This window comes from Dipodomys merriami, unplaced genomic scaffold (genome assembly GCF_024711535.1).
Source record: "Dipodomys merriami isolate MVZ:Mamm:240054 unplaced genomic scaffold, mDipMer1.0.p SCAF_19, whole genome shotgun sequence".
In the NCBI taxonomy this organism is placed as follows: Eukaryota; Metazoa; Chordata; class Mammalia; order Rodentia; family Heteromyidae; genus Dipodomys; species Dipodomys merriami.
The window spans coordinates 26030747-26048114 of NW_027203270.1; the positions used below are offsets into that span (position 1 = coordinate 26030747).

General features: G+C 44.7%; 1 protein-coding gene across 8 annotated transcripts in view; it reads right to left on the reverse strand.

Moving 5' to 3' along the window:
• Positions 1-6265, reverse strand: part of Atp6v0a1 (ATPase H+ transporting V0 subunit a1) — a 69943-nt gene extending 63678 nt beyond the window's left edge. For 5 of the 8 annotated variants that reach the window (XM_070028004.1, XM_070028003.1, XM_070028002.1 and 2 more), the window contains exons 1-2: positions 6176-6259; positions 2896-3056 (exon numbers count right to left, since the gene is read on the reverse strand). In XM_070028004.1, the coding sequence (XP_069884105.1) occupies positions 2896-3012 (117 nt within the window). In that variant the 5' untranslated portion in view covers positions 3013-3056; positions 6176-6259. Of the gene's footprint in view, positions 1-2895; positions 3057-4652; positions 4800-5917; positions 6072-6175 lie in introns of those variants that run through there. The other 3 variants (XM_070027998.1, XM_070027999.1, XM_070028001.1) reach the window with 3 other exon arrangements.
• Positions 6266-17368: the final 11103 nt, after the last annotated feature.

Here is a 17368-nt window from a genome sequence, read left to right on the forward strand (position 1 = left end):
TAATAATGATGTTACATAAGCAAGAACTCTCTTTGATCCTCAATAAATCTTTTTTTTTTTCTTTTGGCAGTGGTGGGGCTTGAACTCAGGGCCTGGGCTCTGTCCCTGAGCAATTTTGCTCAAGGCTTGTGCTCTATCACTAGAAAACCCAGCTCTATTTTTAGTTTTCTGGTGGTTAACTGGAGATAAGACTTTCACAGCCTTTTCTATCTGGGCTGGCTTTGAACCTTGATCCTTAGATCTTAGCCTCCTGAGTAGCCAGAATTACAAGTGTAAGCCACTGTAATTAAAAAATACTGGGCCAGACATCACACCTGTAATCCTAGCTAATCAGGAGGTTGAGATCTGAGGATCAAGGTTCAAAGCCAGCTCAAGTAGTAAACTCCATGAGACTTTTTTTTTTTTTTTGGGGGGGGGGGTCCAGTCGTGGGGCCGGAACTCTGGGTTTGGGCGCTGTCCCTCAGCTCTTCAGCTCAAGGCTAGCGCTCTACCACTTGAGCCACAGCACCACTTCTGGCTTTTTTCTTTTTGCTTACGTGGTGCTGAGGAATCAAACTCAGGGCCTCAGGCATGCAAGGCAAGCGCTCTACCACTGAGCCACCTTCCCAGCCCCTTCCATGAGACTCTTAACTCCAATAAACCACTCAGAAAACTGGAAGTGGCACGGTGGCTCAAGTGGTAGAGCACTAGCCGTGAGCTGAAGAGCTGAGGGACAGCGCCCAGGCCCAGAGTTCAATCTTTATGACCGACCCAAAAAAAAAAAAAAAAAAGAAATACTGGGGAAAAAAACTGTTTAGTGTTTCATATACCTACAATCCCAGCACTTGGGAAGGCAGAAGGATCACTGAGTTTGAGGCTGATCTGGATTTTACCTCAAAATGAAATAAAATAAAACATTCTTTTGAAAGAGGTCCTATGGGTGTGGTTCAAGTGGTACAGCACCTGCTTAAACAAACATAAAGCCTTGAGTTCAAGTTTCAATACCAAAAACATAGATGTACTAAGATCTTTGTCTAGAGCAACTATCACATAAGTATGCCAAAAATATACTTAAGAATGTACATACAGGGCTGGGAATGTGGCTTAGTGGTACAGTGCTTGCCTGGCATGCATGAGGCCCTGGCCTTGATTCCTCAATACTACATAAGCAGAAAAGGCCGGAAATGGCACCATGGCTTAAGTGGTAGAGTGCTAATCTTGAGCAAAGGAAGCTCAGGGACAGTGCCCAGGCCCTCAGTTCAAGCCCCAGGACTGGCAAAAACAAAAAAACAAAACAAAACAAAAGAATGTACATTTCTTAAACAGAATCAGAATGAACCTTAACATTCATAAGCAGGAAAAACTGCATGTGCTTAAAATGACTATAGAGCAGTTTTTTGGGTTGTTGTTTTTGTCAGTCGTGGCGCCAGAGTTCAGGCCCCTCTGGGCCTATACACAGTCCCTCAGCTCTTCAGCTCAAGGCTAACCCTCCCCTCTACCATTTGAGCCACTGTGCCACTCCAGCCTTTTGTTATGTGGTGCTGAAGAATTGAACCCAGGGCCTCATGCATGCAAGGCAAGCACTTTAGCACTGAGCTACCTGCCCAGCCCCATAGAGAGCAGTTTTAAGCAATGAACCACAACTACTTAAATTAACATGATCAAATCTCAGAAACAATGTTGAACTTAAAAAGCATTTGTTGAGCCAGGTGCTGTTGGTTCATGCCTATAATCCTATCTACTTAAGAGGCAGAGATCTGAGTATCATAATTCAAAGCCATGCCAGGCAGGAGGAAAGTCCATGAGACTCACTTCCAATTAACCACCAGAAAAGCAGAAGTGGAGCTATTGCTCAAAGCAGTAGAGTGCTAGCCTTGAGCAAAAGAGTTCTGGGACAGCACTCAGGCCCCAAGTTCAAGCCCCATGACTAACCAAAAAAAAGAAAAAAGATACAATACCCATAACCAGAAAACATGCCTATCTTCATGGTGCATAGGTCATAGATGAAGAGAGAAACTTTAACCAAGTACTCCACTATGAAATGTAAAACCATGACCATGATGAATGAGAGGTACATGGAGCTCTGGGACTATAATAGGAAGATCTGAGTCAGGGAACACTGCCTTTCAGCAGTGTGTATTAAGACTTCTTGATCAGATTATAAACCTCACAGTACACACCTTCTACCTTTAGCAGTACTGGGGTTTGAATTCAGGGCTTTGTATTTGGTTTGTAGTTTTTACTCTTAGATTGCTCATTTTCTTTTGATATCTTCACTAAGTACTCAAAATAAAATGGGCTATCAGTATACACACTTACTTATGCACAATGTATCTATACCTACATGCCTGATATTTTGTTTATAGGAACTCAAAGTGAAAAGTTAGTTTGCTATCTTTCCTCTCCTAGCATTCTAAGCAAGTACCTTGAGAGTGTTTAGGATGGTTTTCAGAGAAAGTGCTAGCAAAGGCATGGAAGGACTGACACAAAACATTTTTATGCTGGGTGCCAGTGGCTCATGCCTATAATCCCAGCTACTAAGGAGGGTGAGATCTGAAGATCACAGTTTAAAGCCAGCCCGGGCAGGAAAAGCAGTGAAATACTTATCTCTAATAAACCACCAGAAAACCAGAAGTGGGCTGTGGCTCAAGTGGTAGAGCACTAGCCTTGAACTGAAAAGCTGAGGGACAGTGCTCAGGTCCAGAGTTCAAGCCCATGATCAGAACAAAACAAAAACAAAAACAAAACATTTTTATTTCTAGAAACATGGCATGTAGTCTACACTCTGTAAGACAGTTCTGTAATGTTACTCCTTTATTTTTGCAAACAAAAACAAAACATTTATAATAAAGCCATTAGACATTAACAAGAAAAACAGTTCAGTGGTCATCAAGAAGCAGCCCCACAACTACTTACATCACGAAACTGAACCTTCCCGAGTTCTCCTAATTCACTGACGCAACAATAAGCAGCTTCTGACTGTAGAAATAACTGAGCCAGAGTCATCTCCTCACTGCGGAAAAGCTCCCCCATGGTGGCAGAAAGTTGTCAACAGCGTCTCTGAATTTTACTGCAACCTGAAGTAAGAGAGAAAATGCTGTGACTTTGGTAATTACCTAGAACAATACCCCAAAGTAAGGATCTTCTTCCACCTCTTGCTGACAATAGTTGTCTTTAACACCTGTTTTGATGAATAAAAATAAAAAATAAAAAGAGGAAATGAGAAGTGCAATCCTATGGAGTATCCTAAAAAAATAAAAATTTTTAAAAAGTCAGGCTGGGAAGGTGGCTCAGTGGTAGAGCACTTGCCTTGCATGCCTGAGGCCCTGGGTTCGATTCCCCAGCACCACATAAGCAAAAAGAAAAAAAGCTGGAAGTGGTGCTGTGGCTCAAGTGGTAGAGTGCTAGCCTTGAGCTGAAGAGCTGAGGGACAGGCCTAGGCCCAGAGTTCAGGCCCCATGACCGGATTTCCCCCCCCCAAAAAAAATTTTTTTTAAAGTCACTGCTCTTGTCTGTGATCCTAGCTACTCAGGAGGCTGAGATCTGAAGATCATGATTCAAAGCCAACCCCAGAGTATCTGTGAGACTCTTTATCTCCCTTAAATTTTTTTTTAAAAAGCCAGAAGTGGAGCTGGAGCTTAAGTGGTAGAGTGCTGGCCTTCAGCACAAAAGCTCTAGGCCCAGAGTTTAAGCCTCACAACTGGGGGGAAAAAAAGGCTGGGAATATGGCTTAGTGGTAGAGTACTTGCCTAGCACACATGAAGCCCTGGGTTTGATTCCTCAGTACCACCTTCCAGAAAAGGCTGGAAGTGGCTCTGTGGCTCAGGTGGTAGAGTGCTAGCCCTGAGCTCAAGCCCCAGAACTGGCACAAAAAAAAAAAAAAATTCCTTTGCGATCAACTGAGTCAGGACTGGTAACTATTGTGGGCTCAACAGCTAAGAATACACCCAGATTGCAGGGCGCTGGGGGCTCACTCCTGTAATCCTAGTTAGGAGGCTGAGACCTGAGGATCGAGGTTCAAAGCCAGCTGGGATAGGAAAGTCCATGAGACTCTTATCTCCATAAACCACTCAGAAAACCAGAAGTGGTGCTGTGACTGAAGAGCTCAAGGACAGTGCCCAGGCCCAAAGTTCAAGCCTCATGTCCACCAAAAAAAAAAAAAAGAAAAAAGAATACACCCAGATTCAAAGGCTGGTAATGGGAACCTCAAACAGCTCTTTCACCCTGGACACAGTATTATGAGGCACTGCAGTGTTGGTTCTATTTTGGTTTTTTGGGTTTTTTTTGTTGTTGTTTCCTTGAACAAAAATAGATCATACCTTGATTACCCTCTTATAAAAGATGTCTGCACTGTGAATTATCAGCTGACAATGCCCATTTTCATCAACCAAAGTGCCAATACTACCTTACTTTTATAAAGGATTTAATCTCTTCAGAAAACACTATTTCCCTCTGAAGAATTCAAACATGAGCCAGCACAGGTGGCTCATGCCTGTAATCCTACCTACTCAGGAGATTGAGATCTGAGAATGGCAGTTCAAAGCCAGCCCAGAAAGGAAAGTCTGTAAGAGACCATCTCTAATTTTAGCCCAGAGTTCAAGCTGGCAATAAAAAATTATTAAAAAATAATAATAAATAGGGCTGAGAAGGTGGCTCAGTGGTAGAGTGCTTGCCTTGCATGCATAAGGTCCTGGGTTCAACTCCTCAGCACCACATAAGCAGAAAAAGCCGGAAGTGGCCCTGTGGCTCAAGTGGTAGAGCATTCACCTTGAGCTGAAGAGCTGAAGGACAGCGCCCAGGCCCAGAGTTCAGGCCTACAACTGACATAGAACAAATAAATAAATTAAATTAAAATAATAATAAATAAAAAAGAGGCAGTCAGCATATTAAGCTCACTTTGAAATCAAATCAGACAGAACACATTAGTAATGACAAAGCAATTTTAATAAGCCACAGAGAAAAGGCTTTCTATCCCAAGAGCTGTTTCTCATCTCATTTTCAAGGTAAGTAAGTATCTTCTTCCATATGCCAAATCTCATACATGAGCAATAAAGGTGGCGTTTTCCATCTATTTTACAATTTTTCCATCTATTTTACAAGTTGTTGGATATGAAAGAAAACTGGCGCTATCAGTGGTCCTGAAACTGCGCATTCTTTAACCTCCATCAGCTAATCTAAGGCACAGATTGTACAGTATCTAACCTCAGCAAACATATACACCATTTTTAATGTCACAAGGTCACCCACATCCCGTATGGCACATGACATAGGGGGAGACTGACATCAAAGGAAGATGTACTCTTTCTGGAAGACAGGGAGACCATTTTGAGAAATCTGAACAACATTGTGCTTGTGATGTTTAAGGGCGACAAGACAACACGCTCATCTAAAAAACAACGGTTTCTCAAGAGATGAGGTAGGTATCTGAATCGTCCAAACCAGCCTCTACCAGCCCTCCACCTTCAACCAAGATTCGTTCCACAACTTCAAAACATCCAATTAATGCCTGACCATTATAGTTCAGGGGCTGCCGATAATGACAGTCTCCAAGGATGTCCTCTGAGATCATCTCTACCCTCGCCCCAACGAAGTCAAACAGAAAGCGAATTTAGCCAAAGAGGTTTGTTTTTTTTTTGGGGGGGGGGATGTTGTCGCACAACGAAATAAGCAATAGCAATTCTGTAAAAATAGGAGTCCAAATATTGCTCCCATACACACACATCCCGCGCGCCCGCTTCTAAGAACCCCACCGCCTCCAAGAATCCAGTCCTCCAGCCCTAGCGAGGTACTAATTCACCTGCTCCATTTCCTCTCTGCCCAGAGAAAAGCAGGAATTCTCTGGACCCCGCAACCCTATCTCTCCGGCAGGTTAAAAAAACTAAAAGAAAACCACATCGAAGGAACCCCCATCCTTGAATTCTTCTGCCTTACCCCATACCTTCAATCCTTTCGCCTCTCTCTAGCACGGTGGGGCGGGGGTGGGGGGGAGAGGGGGACTCAGGTCCTCCACCCGACAGTGACCCTCCAGCTCCTCAGCTTACAGACAGGGGTACCCAAAAGGGGTGAACCCCCACTTTCTCCCAGCGACCTAAGACCGCTACTGATTCTTTCTGACAGGCCAGAGGAATATTAGGAAAGGTTTCTGCGTCCCTCAAAGGCCGCTCTAGGACGCATTACACCTACAACCCACGCTCACCTCCCACCTCAGGCCCTGCCGCCGCCGCCACAGCAGCCGCGATCTCCTCCTTCTCCACCTCCTCCTCCTCGGCTCAGGGCAGAAGCGCCTCGACGTGCGTGCGTCAGCGAGGCACCGCCCCCGCGCCACCACCACAGAGCCCCGCCCACAGGATGATCTCATCGACGTTGACCAATCAGGTGTTGTCTCGCTGGGGCTGCCGCAGTGCGGAGTTGCAGGGGCGCGGGCGAGTCTCATGCTAGTGACGCCATCTTGATCCCAATCCGGTGACTCCAGCTGGGAGGGTTGTGGGGCGGGGCCGGTGGTGCCAGGCTTTGATGTTTGGGGTCCCTGAGAATTTTCAGTCCTTTGTCTCTAATCCTTCTCTTTCAGGCAAGACTGCGTACCTGCTTTATTAAAAAAAAAAAATTGGTTCCCAGAGATCCTATGAAATGGTCCATTCCACTTAAACATGAAAACCTTTCTTAAAGTACATGGTGTGTTTCTTCCAGCAACTAGATCTACATTTTCTCTTAGGAGGAAAAACCTTTAAAGACCATAAATTGGAAAAGTCATCTCATGTGTGTGTGTATGTGCCAGGACTGGGGCTAGAACTCAGGGTCTGGCTATTACTGTCTTTTAGCCTTTTCTTTCAAGGCTGGCCCGCCACTACTGCTCCACTTCCGGTTTGGGAGGTAGTTAATTGAAGATAAGATTCCCACCGACTTTTCTGCCCAGGCGACTTCCAGTCTCGATCTTAAGATCTCAGCCTCCTGAGTAGCTAGCATTACAGGAGTGAGCCACCAGTGCCTGGTTTTGAAAGTCTTATTTTTAACCTTCTTTGGTAGATAGATACTTGTGAGTCTATTTGACCACTTAGGGGTTTGCAGTTGCTCAAACTTATTAAAGAGAATAATTTTTAAATGCCAAATGATGCCGATTATTTTCCAAACCGCCTTCTCAAATATTAATGATGAGTCCCTTTCCTTTTCTGTTTGAAAGGAGCAGAATTCTTGGGTTTGTAATAACCAGAAGCATATCAGTAAGAACTTGGAAAACTGGTTATTCAGCCCGTGGGTGGTGGAATCCTTTTTAGATTCAAGTGTAATAAGGGAAATATTAAAAAAAAAAAAAAAAAAAAAAAAAAAACTGAGACTTAAAAATTTTTTGTCTGCCTGGCAAAAACGTTGTCAACCTTGATTTACAAGCCTACATTAAAAAAAAAAAAAACCAAAGGACAAATATGGACATTTTATTGGAATCTTCTCTCTTGTTGGGTGAGTGAAGACACAAGTTGACTTCATTGAAGTTTTCTTGAGAAGCAACATCTGAACAGTCATACTCTTTTCCTTGCTTCCTGTGTCTCTCAACTTTCCTGACAAGGCAGATAGGGACCCACATTTGAAAACCTGCCAAGTTTTAGGAAACTATTACACAATTACTGTCACTTCCTTCCTCAGAGACTTTAAAAAAAAGAATTACCCTTAGTCAAATGCTTGCTAACCACAACTTTTTTCATAGCCTTTCCCTTTGAACTGCTTTCCTGGCTTCCTTGAAAGTATATTCTCTCCTTTTCCTTTCATCTGCTGCCACAAGTCTTTATGTGTGTGTGTCTGTGTGCATGCGTGTGTATGCTTAAAAGCAGTACCTGTACCAGGTGCTGCTGGATCCTGCCTGTAATCCTACTCGAGGCTGAGATCTGAGGATTGCAGTTCAAAGCCAGCCTGGGCAGGAAAGTCCATGAGACTCTTTTTTTTTTTGGGGGGGGGGGGGCGGGGGTTCATTGTGGGGCCTGAACTCTGGGCCTGGGCGTTGTCCCTCAGCTCTTCAGCTCAAGGCTAGCGCTCTACCACTTGAGCCACAGCACCACTCCGGCTTTTTTCTTTTTTGCTTATGTGGTGCTGAGGAATCAAACCCAGGGCCTCAGGCATACAAGGCAAGCGCTCTACCACTGAGCCATCTTCCCAGCCCCAGTCCATGAGACTCTTATCTCCAACTAACCACTAGAAGTGGTGCTGTGGCTCAAGTGGTGGAGCATTAATCTTGAGCAGATAGTGCTCAGAAACAGCACCCAGGCCCTGAGTTCAAGCCCCACAGCTGACCAAAAAAAAAAAGTATCATGGATTTTTCTGGGTAGGCTGCTTCAAATTGTGATTCTCAGAGCTCAGGCTCCTGAGTAGCTAGTCCACTGGCACCCATCTTAAAATTCATTTTTTTTGGAAAGGCTTTTTGCACAATTTTTTTATGTGGTACTTGGATTTGAATTCAGGGCTTCACACTTGCTAGACAGATGTTCTTCCACTTGAGCCACATCCCTAGCTGTGCAGTGCATTAAGTCCCACAAGCTAAAACTCTCCCTACCTCATGTGTCTATCACAAGAGTTATGAGGGTTGCATAAAATGTCACATGCTTTATGCTTACATCTCCTTGTCCATATAACCATTAGTATAGTAAAAGATAAAAATCAGCTGGGCGCTAGCGGCTCATGTCTGTAATCCTAGCTACAAGGACGCTAAGATCTAAGGATTGCTGTTAGAAGCTAGCCCTGGGCAGGAAAGTCTAAGAGACTCTTATTTCCAATAAACTACTCAGAAAAAGCCAGAAATGGCACTGTGGCTCAAATGGTAAAGCACAAAGAGACTCAGGGACAGCATCCAGGTCCTGAGCTCAAGCCCCAGGACTAGCAAACAAAAAAAGGAAAAGAAAAAACAAACACTTTTTAAGCATCAAAGGAAACCTCAATTTATTTATTTATTTATTTATTTATTTTGTCTGTCATGGGGCGTGAACTCGACCTGGGCCCTGTCCCTCAGCTCTTCAGCTCTTCAGCTCAAGGCTGGCACTCTACCACTTGAGCCACAGCACCACTTCTGGCTTTTTCTGCTTATGTGGTGCTAAGGAATCGAACCCAGGGCCTCATGCATGCAAGGCAAGCATTCTACCACTGAGCCACCTTCCCAGCCCACAAAATCTATTATGAAGTCTTTGCTTTTTACACACACACACAAAAGTATTATAAACACAAGCTTTGAAAGTAAAAGAAAAAAAAATTTAAAAAAGTAAAAGCAGAGTGTTATTTTGAGGAACTTGGAGTGAAGTAATAAAAGAGACTACTTCAATTGTGCACTGGTGGTGCCTGTAATCTTAGCTACTCAGTAGGTTAAGATCTGAGGATTGCAGTTCAAAGACAGTCCAGAAAGGAAAGCCCCTGAGACTCTTATTTCCAATTAACAATCCAAAAAGCTGGAAGTGGAGCTATGGTTCAAATTGTAGAGTGTTAGCCAAGTTAAAAAAAAAAAAAATCAGGCCCCTGAGTTGAAGTTCCAGGATTAGCACCAGAGAGAGAGGGAGAGAGAGAGGAAGAGGAGGAGAAGGCTGTGATCCTAAGGACTGCAAGCATCTCAAGGGCTAGGCAAGGAAAATTTTCCTTTTATCAAGAGAGGTAAAGAAAGCCACAAAGAGCCAGGTGTGGAAAATGGTATGAACTCTGCTGTGATAGAGAAGAATAAGAATGTTTGCCTCTGAGGCCAGCCAATTTTCCGGATGGGCTGGCTCTGCCCTGGCTCAAGCTGAGGAAGCCTGGGCCAAAGTTCAGGACCCTATCAGAAAGGCTGAAGAGGCTTCAGGAAGGTTTGGCTCTCCAGAACTTTGTTCTGAGCGATCAGTGGATTCAAGCAGATCACCTAATCATTTGTGAGGGAAACAATGGGCTTTACAAAGATCTATCTCTGTCCTAAGGAAACAATCTGTGTCCTGTCTCCAAGGGGACATCTGTGATTTATATGGAAAACAGAGGTACTTTATGTGAATTAGTTACCAGAACATTAAAAAAAGGGGGGGCTGGGAATGTGGCTCAGTGGTAGAGTGCTTGCCTCGCAAGCATGAGGCCCTGGGTTCAATTCCTCAGGACCAAATAAGCGGAAAAAGCCAGAAAGTGGCACTGTGGCTCAAATGGTAGAGCTCTAGCCTTGAGCTTAAGAGCTCAAGTGTCCAGACCCAGAGTCAGAGTTCAGGCCCCAAAACTAGGGGGGGGGGGGCGGGGGGGTGAGGGAGGAAGGGGAGGGGGATGGCAGCAAATTTCTTTAATTTTTTTTTACCATCTTCCAGGAGCCTGGGGATCAGGTAATAAGATTCAACATTGTCTTCTCCTCTTCCGTTCTCCCAGTCCCTAATACCTGTAAATAATTAATCCACCTCTGCCTCCATAGATAGTCTCACTCAGAGTTCATTAAATGGAATCATAATTGACTGGGAGTGGGGTTCCAGTGGTAAAGTGTCAGTATGAGGTCCTGAGTTCAAACTCTGTGCCTGTCAAAATAGAAAAAAAGTAACTGAAAAGCAAGTCCTGAAGACCCCACCTGGAGTGGGGGTGTGAAATGCTAGCCTAAAGCAACAAAACTGCCCAGTCCCTGAGTTCAAGCCCCAAAACTGGTACACACACACACACACACACACACACACACACACACACACACACACACACACACACACACACACACACACACACACACACACACACACACACACACACACACACACACACACCCTATAGAACAGTAAACAATTCGTTTTCATTTTTTGAAGTACTGGGGCTCTAACAGGGTTTTATGCATGCTAAACATGTGCTCAACCAGTGACCTACATTGCTAGCTCCAGTGAACGATTTTAAAAAGAAATTCAAGCTGGGCGCTGGTGGCTTATGCCTGTAATCCTAGCTACTTAGGAGGCTGAGATCTGAGGATGGAAGTTCAAAGCCAGCCAGGCAGGAAAGTCTGAGAAACTTTTATCTCCAAAAAACCACTCAGAAAACCAGAAGTGGCACTGTGGCTCAAGCGGTAGAGCACTCACCTTGAGCTGAAGAGCTGAGGGACAGTGCCCAGGCCCAGAGTTCAAGCCCCACAACCAACTCAAAAAAAAAAAAAAAAAGATTCAACTTTATCATTTGCCCACTATACATAGTTTCTCTGATTGCAAAGGTTTTCCTGTAGAAATTAGACTTAATCCTTCTGTGATAAACAAGTAAGTGAACTTGAAATGCAAACTATCTATTTATATACCAGTAATAATTAGCCTAAATCCCTCTATTAAAAGGAGATAAAGGGCTGGGGATGTGGTTTCATGGTAGAGTGCTTACCTAGCATGCTTGAAGCCCTGGGTTCGATTCCTCAATACCATATAAACAAAAAAGCCAGAAGTGGTGCTGTGGCTCAAGTGGTAGAGTGCTGGCCTTGAGCAAAAGAAGCTCAGGGACAGTGCCCAGGCCTTGAGTTCAAGCCCCAGGAGTGGCAAAAAAAAAAAAAAAAAAGGCTGGGGGGGGGGCTGATACCAGGTGCTAGTGGCTCATGCCTGTAATCCTAGCTACAGGCTGAGATCTGAGGCTCAAGGTTCAAAGCCAGCCTAGACGGGAAGGTTTACAAGACTATTATCTCCAATTAACCACCAAAAAGCCAAAAATGGAGCTGTGGCTTAAGTGGTAGAATGCTAGCCTTGAGTGGAAAAGCCAGAGTATGAAGCCTTGAGTTCAAGCCTCAGTACTAGCACACACACAAAAAAATTTTTTTCTAGCCCTGAGTTAAAGCTCTTATTTAAAAAAAAAAAAAAATTATTACAGGCTGGGAAGGTGGTTCAGTGGTAGAGCGCTTGCCTTGCATGCCTGAGGCCCTGGGTTCGATTCCTCAGTACCACATAAGCAAAAAGGAAAAAGCCGGAAGTGGCACTGTGGCTCAAGTGGTAGCACACTAGTCTTGAGCTGAAGAGCTGAGGGACAGCGCCCAGGCCCAGAGTTCAGGCCCCACGACCGGACCCCCCCCCCCAAAAAAAAAAAAATTACGTGCTAAAGATAGAATCCAGGGCTTTATAAATGCTAAGCAAGTACTTTCAAACTAAGCTACAACACTAATCCACCTTTTTTTTTTTTTTTTTTTTGGCTGGGGGGTGGGGAGGGGAGCAGGAGGCTATTCTGAACTCAGAGCCTAGGTGCTGTCTTTGAGTTGCTTTGTTCAAGGCTAGCACTCTATCACTTGAGGCACAACTCCACTTCTGACTTTTTTAGTGGTTAATTGGAGATAAAAATCTTTCAGATTTGGGCTGGGAAGGTGGCTCAGTGGTAGAGTGCTTGCCTTGCATGCATGAGGCCCTGGGTTCGATTCCCCAACACCACATAAGCAAAAAGAAAAAAAAGCCAGAAGTGGCGCTGTGGCTCAAGTGGTAGAGCGCTAGCCTTGAGCTGAAGAGTTGAGGGACAGCGCCCAGGCCCAGAGTTCAGGCCCCACGACTGGACCCCCCCCCCCCAAAAAAAAAATCTTTCAGATTTGTTTGCCCAAACTAGCTTTGAACTGGGATCTTCAGATCTTGGTTTCCTGAGCAGCTAGAATTTACAGGTGTAAACTACCAATACTTGGCCAGAAAAAAATTATTTTTAAAATTCTTTTTAATTTAAAGAGAGAAGACCTTTTCTTTCAAGTTTCTGATCAGAATCAGATCTTCCAAATCTCTAAACAAGGTGGTCTCTGCAAGCCAAGTACAGGGTTAGCAGCTGTGTGTACTTCACTAGTAGCATCTGACTCTTTCCCCAGGAAACAGTGTTTCCATGTCACAATATAATAGAACAGGAAGAGCCTGAACTCTTGTTGGGATATAGATTACTGGAGCTCCACTGTGATTTCCACATTTCCATTATGCTCTGGGAGTGAGAGTCCAGCTGTACATCTGTAAAGTGACTCATATTTTCCCCAAGACACAACTTTCTATAACTCCCAGGGGCCTCTGACTGGCCCCTGGCAACAGACTGTTGCTGTATCCATTAAAGACTGAGAGAGAAGTTCTAAATGGATTTAAAATGGGTTTAAACTAAAAGAGGTAGTGTTTACAATTAGGTTAGTTGGCTACTTCATAATCAAAAGGGACTCAGGAGGCAGAGATCTGAGGATCGCAGTTTGAAGCTAGCCTGGGCAGCAAAGCCTGTGAGACTCCTTTCTCTAATTAACCACCAAAAAACTGGAGGTGGTATGGCTTAAGTTATAGAGTGCCAACTGAAGCAGAAAATGCTAAGCAAATTCAAAAGGCCCTGAGTTTAAATTTTAAACCCCAGTCTTGGGGCATGTGTACACACACACACACACACACACACACACACACACACACACACACACACACACACACACACACACACACACACACACACACACACACACACTGACCCTGCACACACTAAAGTATCTGGAGATGGTAAGGTATATTAGGTTATCATTACTCAAATGATTTAGGAAGAATTTAAACATTTTTTGATGGTACTAGGTTTGAACTCAAAGCCTTAGCTTGACAGGCCGGTGTGATACCACTGAGTCATGCCCCTAGCACTTCATCATCTTTTCTTTTCAGTCTCCTGATGTAGTTAGAATTATAGGGATGAGCTAACAGAGCCAGCTAGGGCTTAGTTCTTTTTTTTTTCTTTTGGGGGGTCCGGTTGTGGGGCCTGAACTCTGGACCTGGGCTCTGTCCCTCAGCTCTTCAGCTGAAGGCTAGCGCTCTACCACTTGAGCCACAGCGCCACTTCCGGCTTTTTTCTTTTTGCTTATTGGTGCTGAGGAATCGAACTGGGGCCTCATGCATGCAAGGCAAGCGCTCTACCACTGAGCCACCTTCCCAGCCCCAGGGCTTAGTTCTTGTAAGTACTCTACCACTTAAGTCACATTATCCAGCTCTTTTAATTTGTTTTTCATGCTTTTGCCCCAGCTGGCCTCACACCTTTATCCTACTTATGTCTTCCTGATTATACAGGTGTATCTAACTTGCCCAGTTTGTTTGTTGAAATGGAATTGTGCTAGCTTTTTTCTTTTCTTTTTTCTTTTCTTTTTTTGTCAGTTGTGGGGCTTGAACTCTGGGCCTGGATTCTGTCTTGGTGTCCCTGAGCTCTTCAGCTCAAAGCAAGAACTCTACCAGTTGAGCCACAGCACCACTTCCAGTTTTCTGGTGGTTAATTGGAGATAAGAGTCTCACAGACTGACCAGCCAGCCCAGGCTGGCTTTGAACACGATCCTCAAGATATCAGCTTCCTGATGTACCTAGGATCACAAGTGTGAGCCACGGGTACCAGGCTGTCCTAAAATCTTAATCCTCTTGACGATTATCTCCTGAGTATTTGAGATTACAGAAATGAGCCCCCAGCTCATTTAGTCTCCTAACTTTTGCCTGGAGTGTCCTTGAGCCATGATTATCCTATCTCTGCCTCTCAAATAGCTAGTATCAAAGGCATGAGCCTCTGTAGTTGGCCCCCTTATTTATTCAACTTATTTTTCAGTTGAACTCCCTATAAAATGCAAGATCAGAAACAGAACAAAATTATTGATTATTAACTCCAACTCAAATGGCCAGTAGTCAGCCTAAGCCTTTTCCATCCTTGCTAAAAAGAAAAAGAGGGCTGGGAAGGTGGCTCAGTGGTAGAGCACTTGCCTTGCAGGCATGAGGCCCTGGGTTCGATTCCTCAGCACCACATAAGCAAAAAGAAAAAGCCGGAAGTGGCGCTGTGGCTCAAGTGGTAGAGTGCTAGCCTTGAGCTGAAGAGCTCAGGGACAGCGCCCAGGCCCAGAGTTCAGGCCCCACGACCAGACCCAAAAAAGTAAATAAATAAATAAAAAGAAAAAAGAAAAAGAACATCTCTCCCTCACTCAAGTTTACCAACCTGGCAGCTTTGCAGTTTATCAGAAACTTTCTTATTTTTTATTTATTTTTATTTTGGTCTGGTCCTGGGGCCTGAACTCTAGGCCTGGGCACTGTCCCTCAGCTCTTCAGCTCAAGTCTAGTGTGCTACCACTTGAGCCATAGCACCACTTCCGGATTTTTTTTTCTCTGCTTATGTGGTGCTGAGGAATGGAACCCAGGGCCTCATGCATGCAAGGCAAGCGCTCTACCACTGAGCCACCTTCCCAGCCCCATCACAAACTTTTTTAAAGGCCACTGACAGCTTTGAGGCTTATCACCAGCTGTACTGAGTTGCTATATCAGTCAGGAACTTATACTAAAAATAATTTCTGTAAAGAAAATTTCAGGGCTGGGAAGGTGGCTCAGTGGTAGAATGCCTACCTTGTATGTATGAGGCCCTGGGTTCGATTCCTCAGCACCACATAAGCAGAAAAAGCCAGAAGTGGCACTGTGGCTCAAGTGGTAGAGCACTAGCCTTGAGCTGAAAAGCTCAAGGACAGCACCCAGGCCCAGAGTTCAGGCCCCACAACCAACAAAAAGAAAAAGAAAATTTCAGTGCACCTCCAACCATGGGAATGAGTTTCTAATGTTTTTGGGATTTAAAATATACTACCTCAGCGTGGCTCACACCTATAATCTTGGCTACTCAGGAGGTCGAGATCTGGGGATCGCAGTTCAAAACCAACCCAGGGCAGGAAAGCGTGTGAGACTCTCATCTCTAATAAACCACTCAGAAAACCAGAAGTGGCACTGTTGCCCAAGTGGTAGAATGCTCACCTTGTGAGAGTTGAGGGACAGTGCCCAGGCCCAAAGTTCAAGCCCCACAACCTACAAAAAATAATAATTAAAATATATAGATACACTACCCCTACTCAAGGTTGTTGTTGTTTTGGTAGGTCGGTTATGGAGCTTGATTTTGGGCCTGGGCACTATCCCTGAACTCGTCAACTCAAGGCTAGCACTCTACCACTTGATCCACAGTGCTACTTCTGGTTTTCTGGTGGTTATTTGGAGATAGTCTCACAGACTTTCCTACCTGGGGCTGGCTTTGAGGATCTCAGCCTCTTGAGTAGCTAGGATTACAGGCATGAGCCACTGGTGCCTGGCTACCCCTACTCAAGGTTATGTTTTTGCTTTTGTAATTAAATAATGGTCATGCTGACCAACTCAAGACTGTGTTTTGCTTCTACTTCTGCAGCTAAAGGTTATGTTTTCCTTCTATAAATCTGCTTGCTTGCCTTTACAACCCCCTCATCCCCCATGTATGGTTTTTCCTTTAAAAAAGACTTCACTGCATTCTACTACCCAAATAGTGGGGTATAGTCACCACGCTGCTAATAAAAACTCCTAGCTTAGTTGATTGAGTGTTGGCATGTCTCTCTTGAAAATCAGAATACTATACTCATGGCCTCTCCTCTAGGAAAGTGCTCTACCACTTAAGCCACATCCCCCACCTTCTTTGCTTTAATTATCTTTCAGATACAGACTCCTGCTTTTTGTTCCTGCTGGCTTCAGAGCATGAGCCTCCTACCTATTCCTCCTCAATAGATGAGATTACAGGCATGAGTCATGTCACCTCTTTTGAGGGAGAGAAATATACAAGTAGTATGGGGAGTTTTTTTTTTTGTTGTTGTTCTTGTTTTTTGGGTCCGGTCGTGGGGCCTGAACTCTGGGCCTGGGTGCTGTCCCTCAGCTCTTCAACTCAAGGCTAGCGCTCTACCACTTGAGCCACAGTGCCACTTCCGGTTTTTTTCTTATGTGGTGCTGAGGAATCGAACCCAGGGCCTCAGGCATGCAAGGCAAGCGCTCTACCACTAAGCCACCTTCCTAGCCCCCTATGGGGAGTTTTTGTATGTACCATAGAGACAAAAAATAGTGCCTTTAGCCGGGCGCTGGTGGCTCACGCCTATAATCCTAGCTACTCAGGAGACTGAGATCTGAGGATCACGGTTCAAAGCCAGCCCGGGCAGGAGAGACTGTGAGACTCCTAGCTCCAATAAACTACCAGAAAACCGGAAGTGACACTGTAGCTCAAGTGGTAGAGCGCTCGCCTAGAGCTGAAGAGCTGAGGGACAGCACCCAGGCCCAGAGTTCAAGCCCCACAACCCACAACAACAACAAAAAATGCCTTTATATAAACTGGCAAGAAAAAAAATCCCTGCTGTTTGTGACAGCTGTGAGCCAGCTGCTGAGGGCTACTGCGGTTTCTCTGACATGAAGACACATCATCCATGCCAACAGTTTATTATTAACAAAACATACTGTATCTCCAGGGTTCTTCCAGAGCTGAGTGGAACATATCATCCCTTTGGCTGCTTTTCCCTTATGTAAACTGATAAGAAGGAGAACAGAACCATGATAAGAGGAGATGAACAGTGCTCGATTTCTTCACAGTGTACTTTCACACCTCACGTTGTTACCAGGCTTGTGAGAGGAGGGTCTCTTCTTTTATATCTAGAGATTCCCCCTATCCATGAACCCTCTCCAACTCCCCTAGAAGTAGTGACTACCTT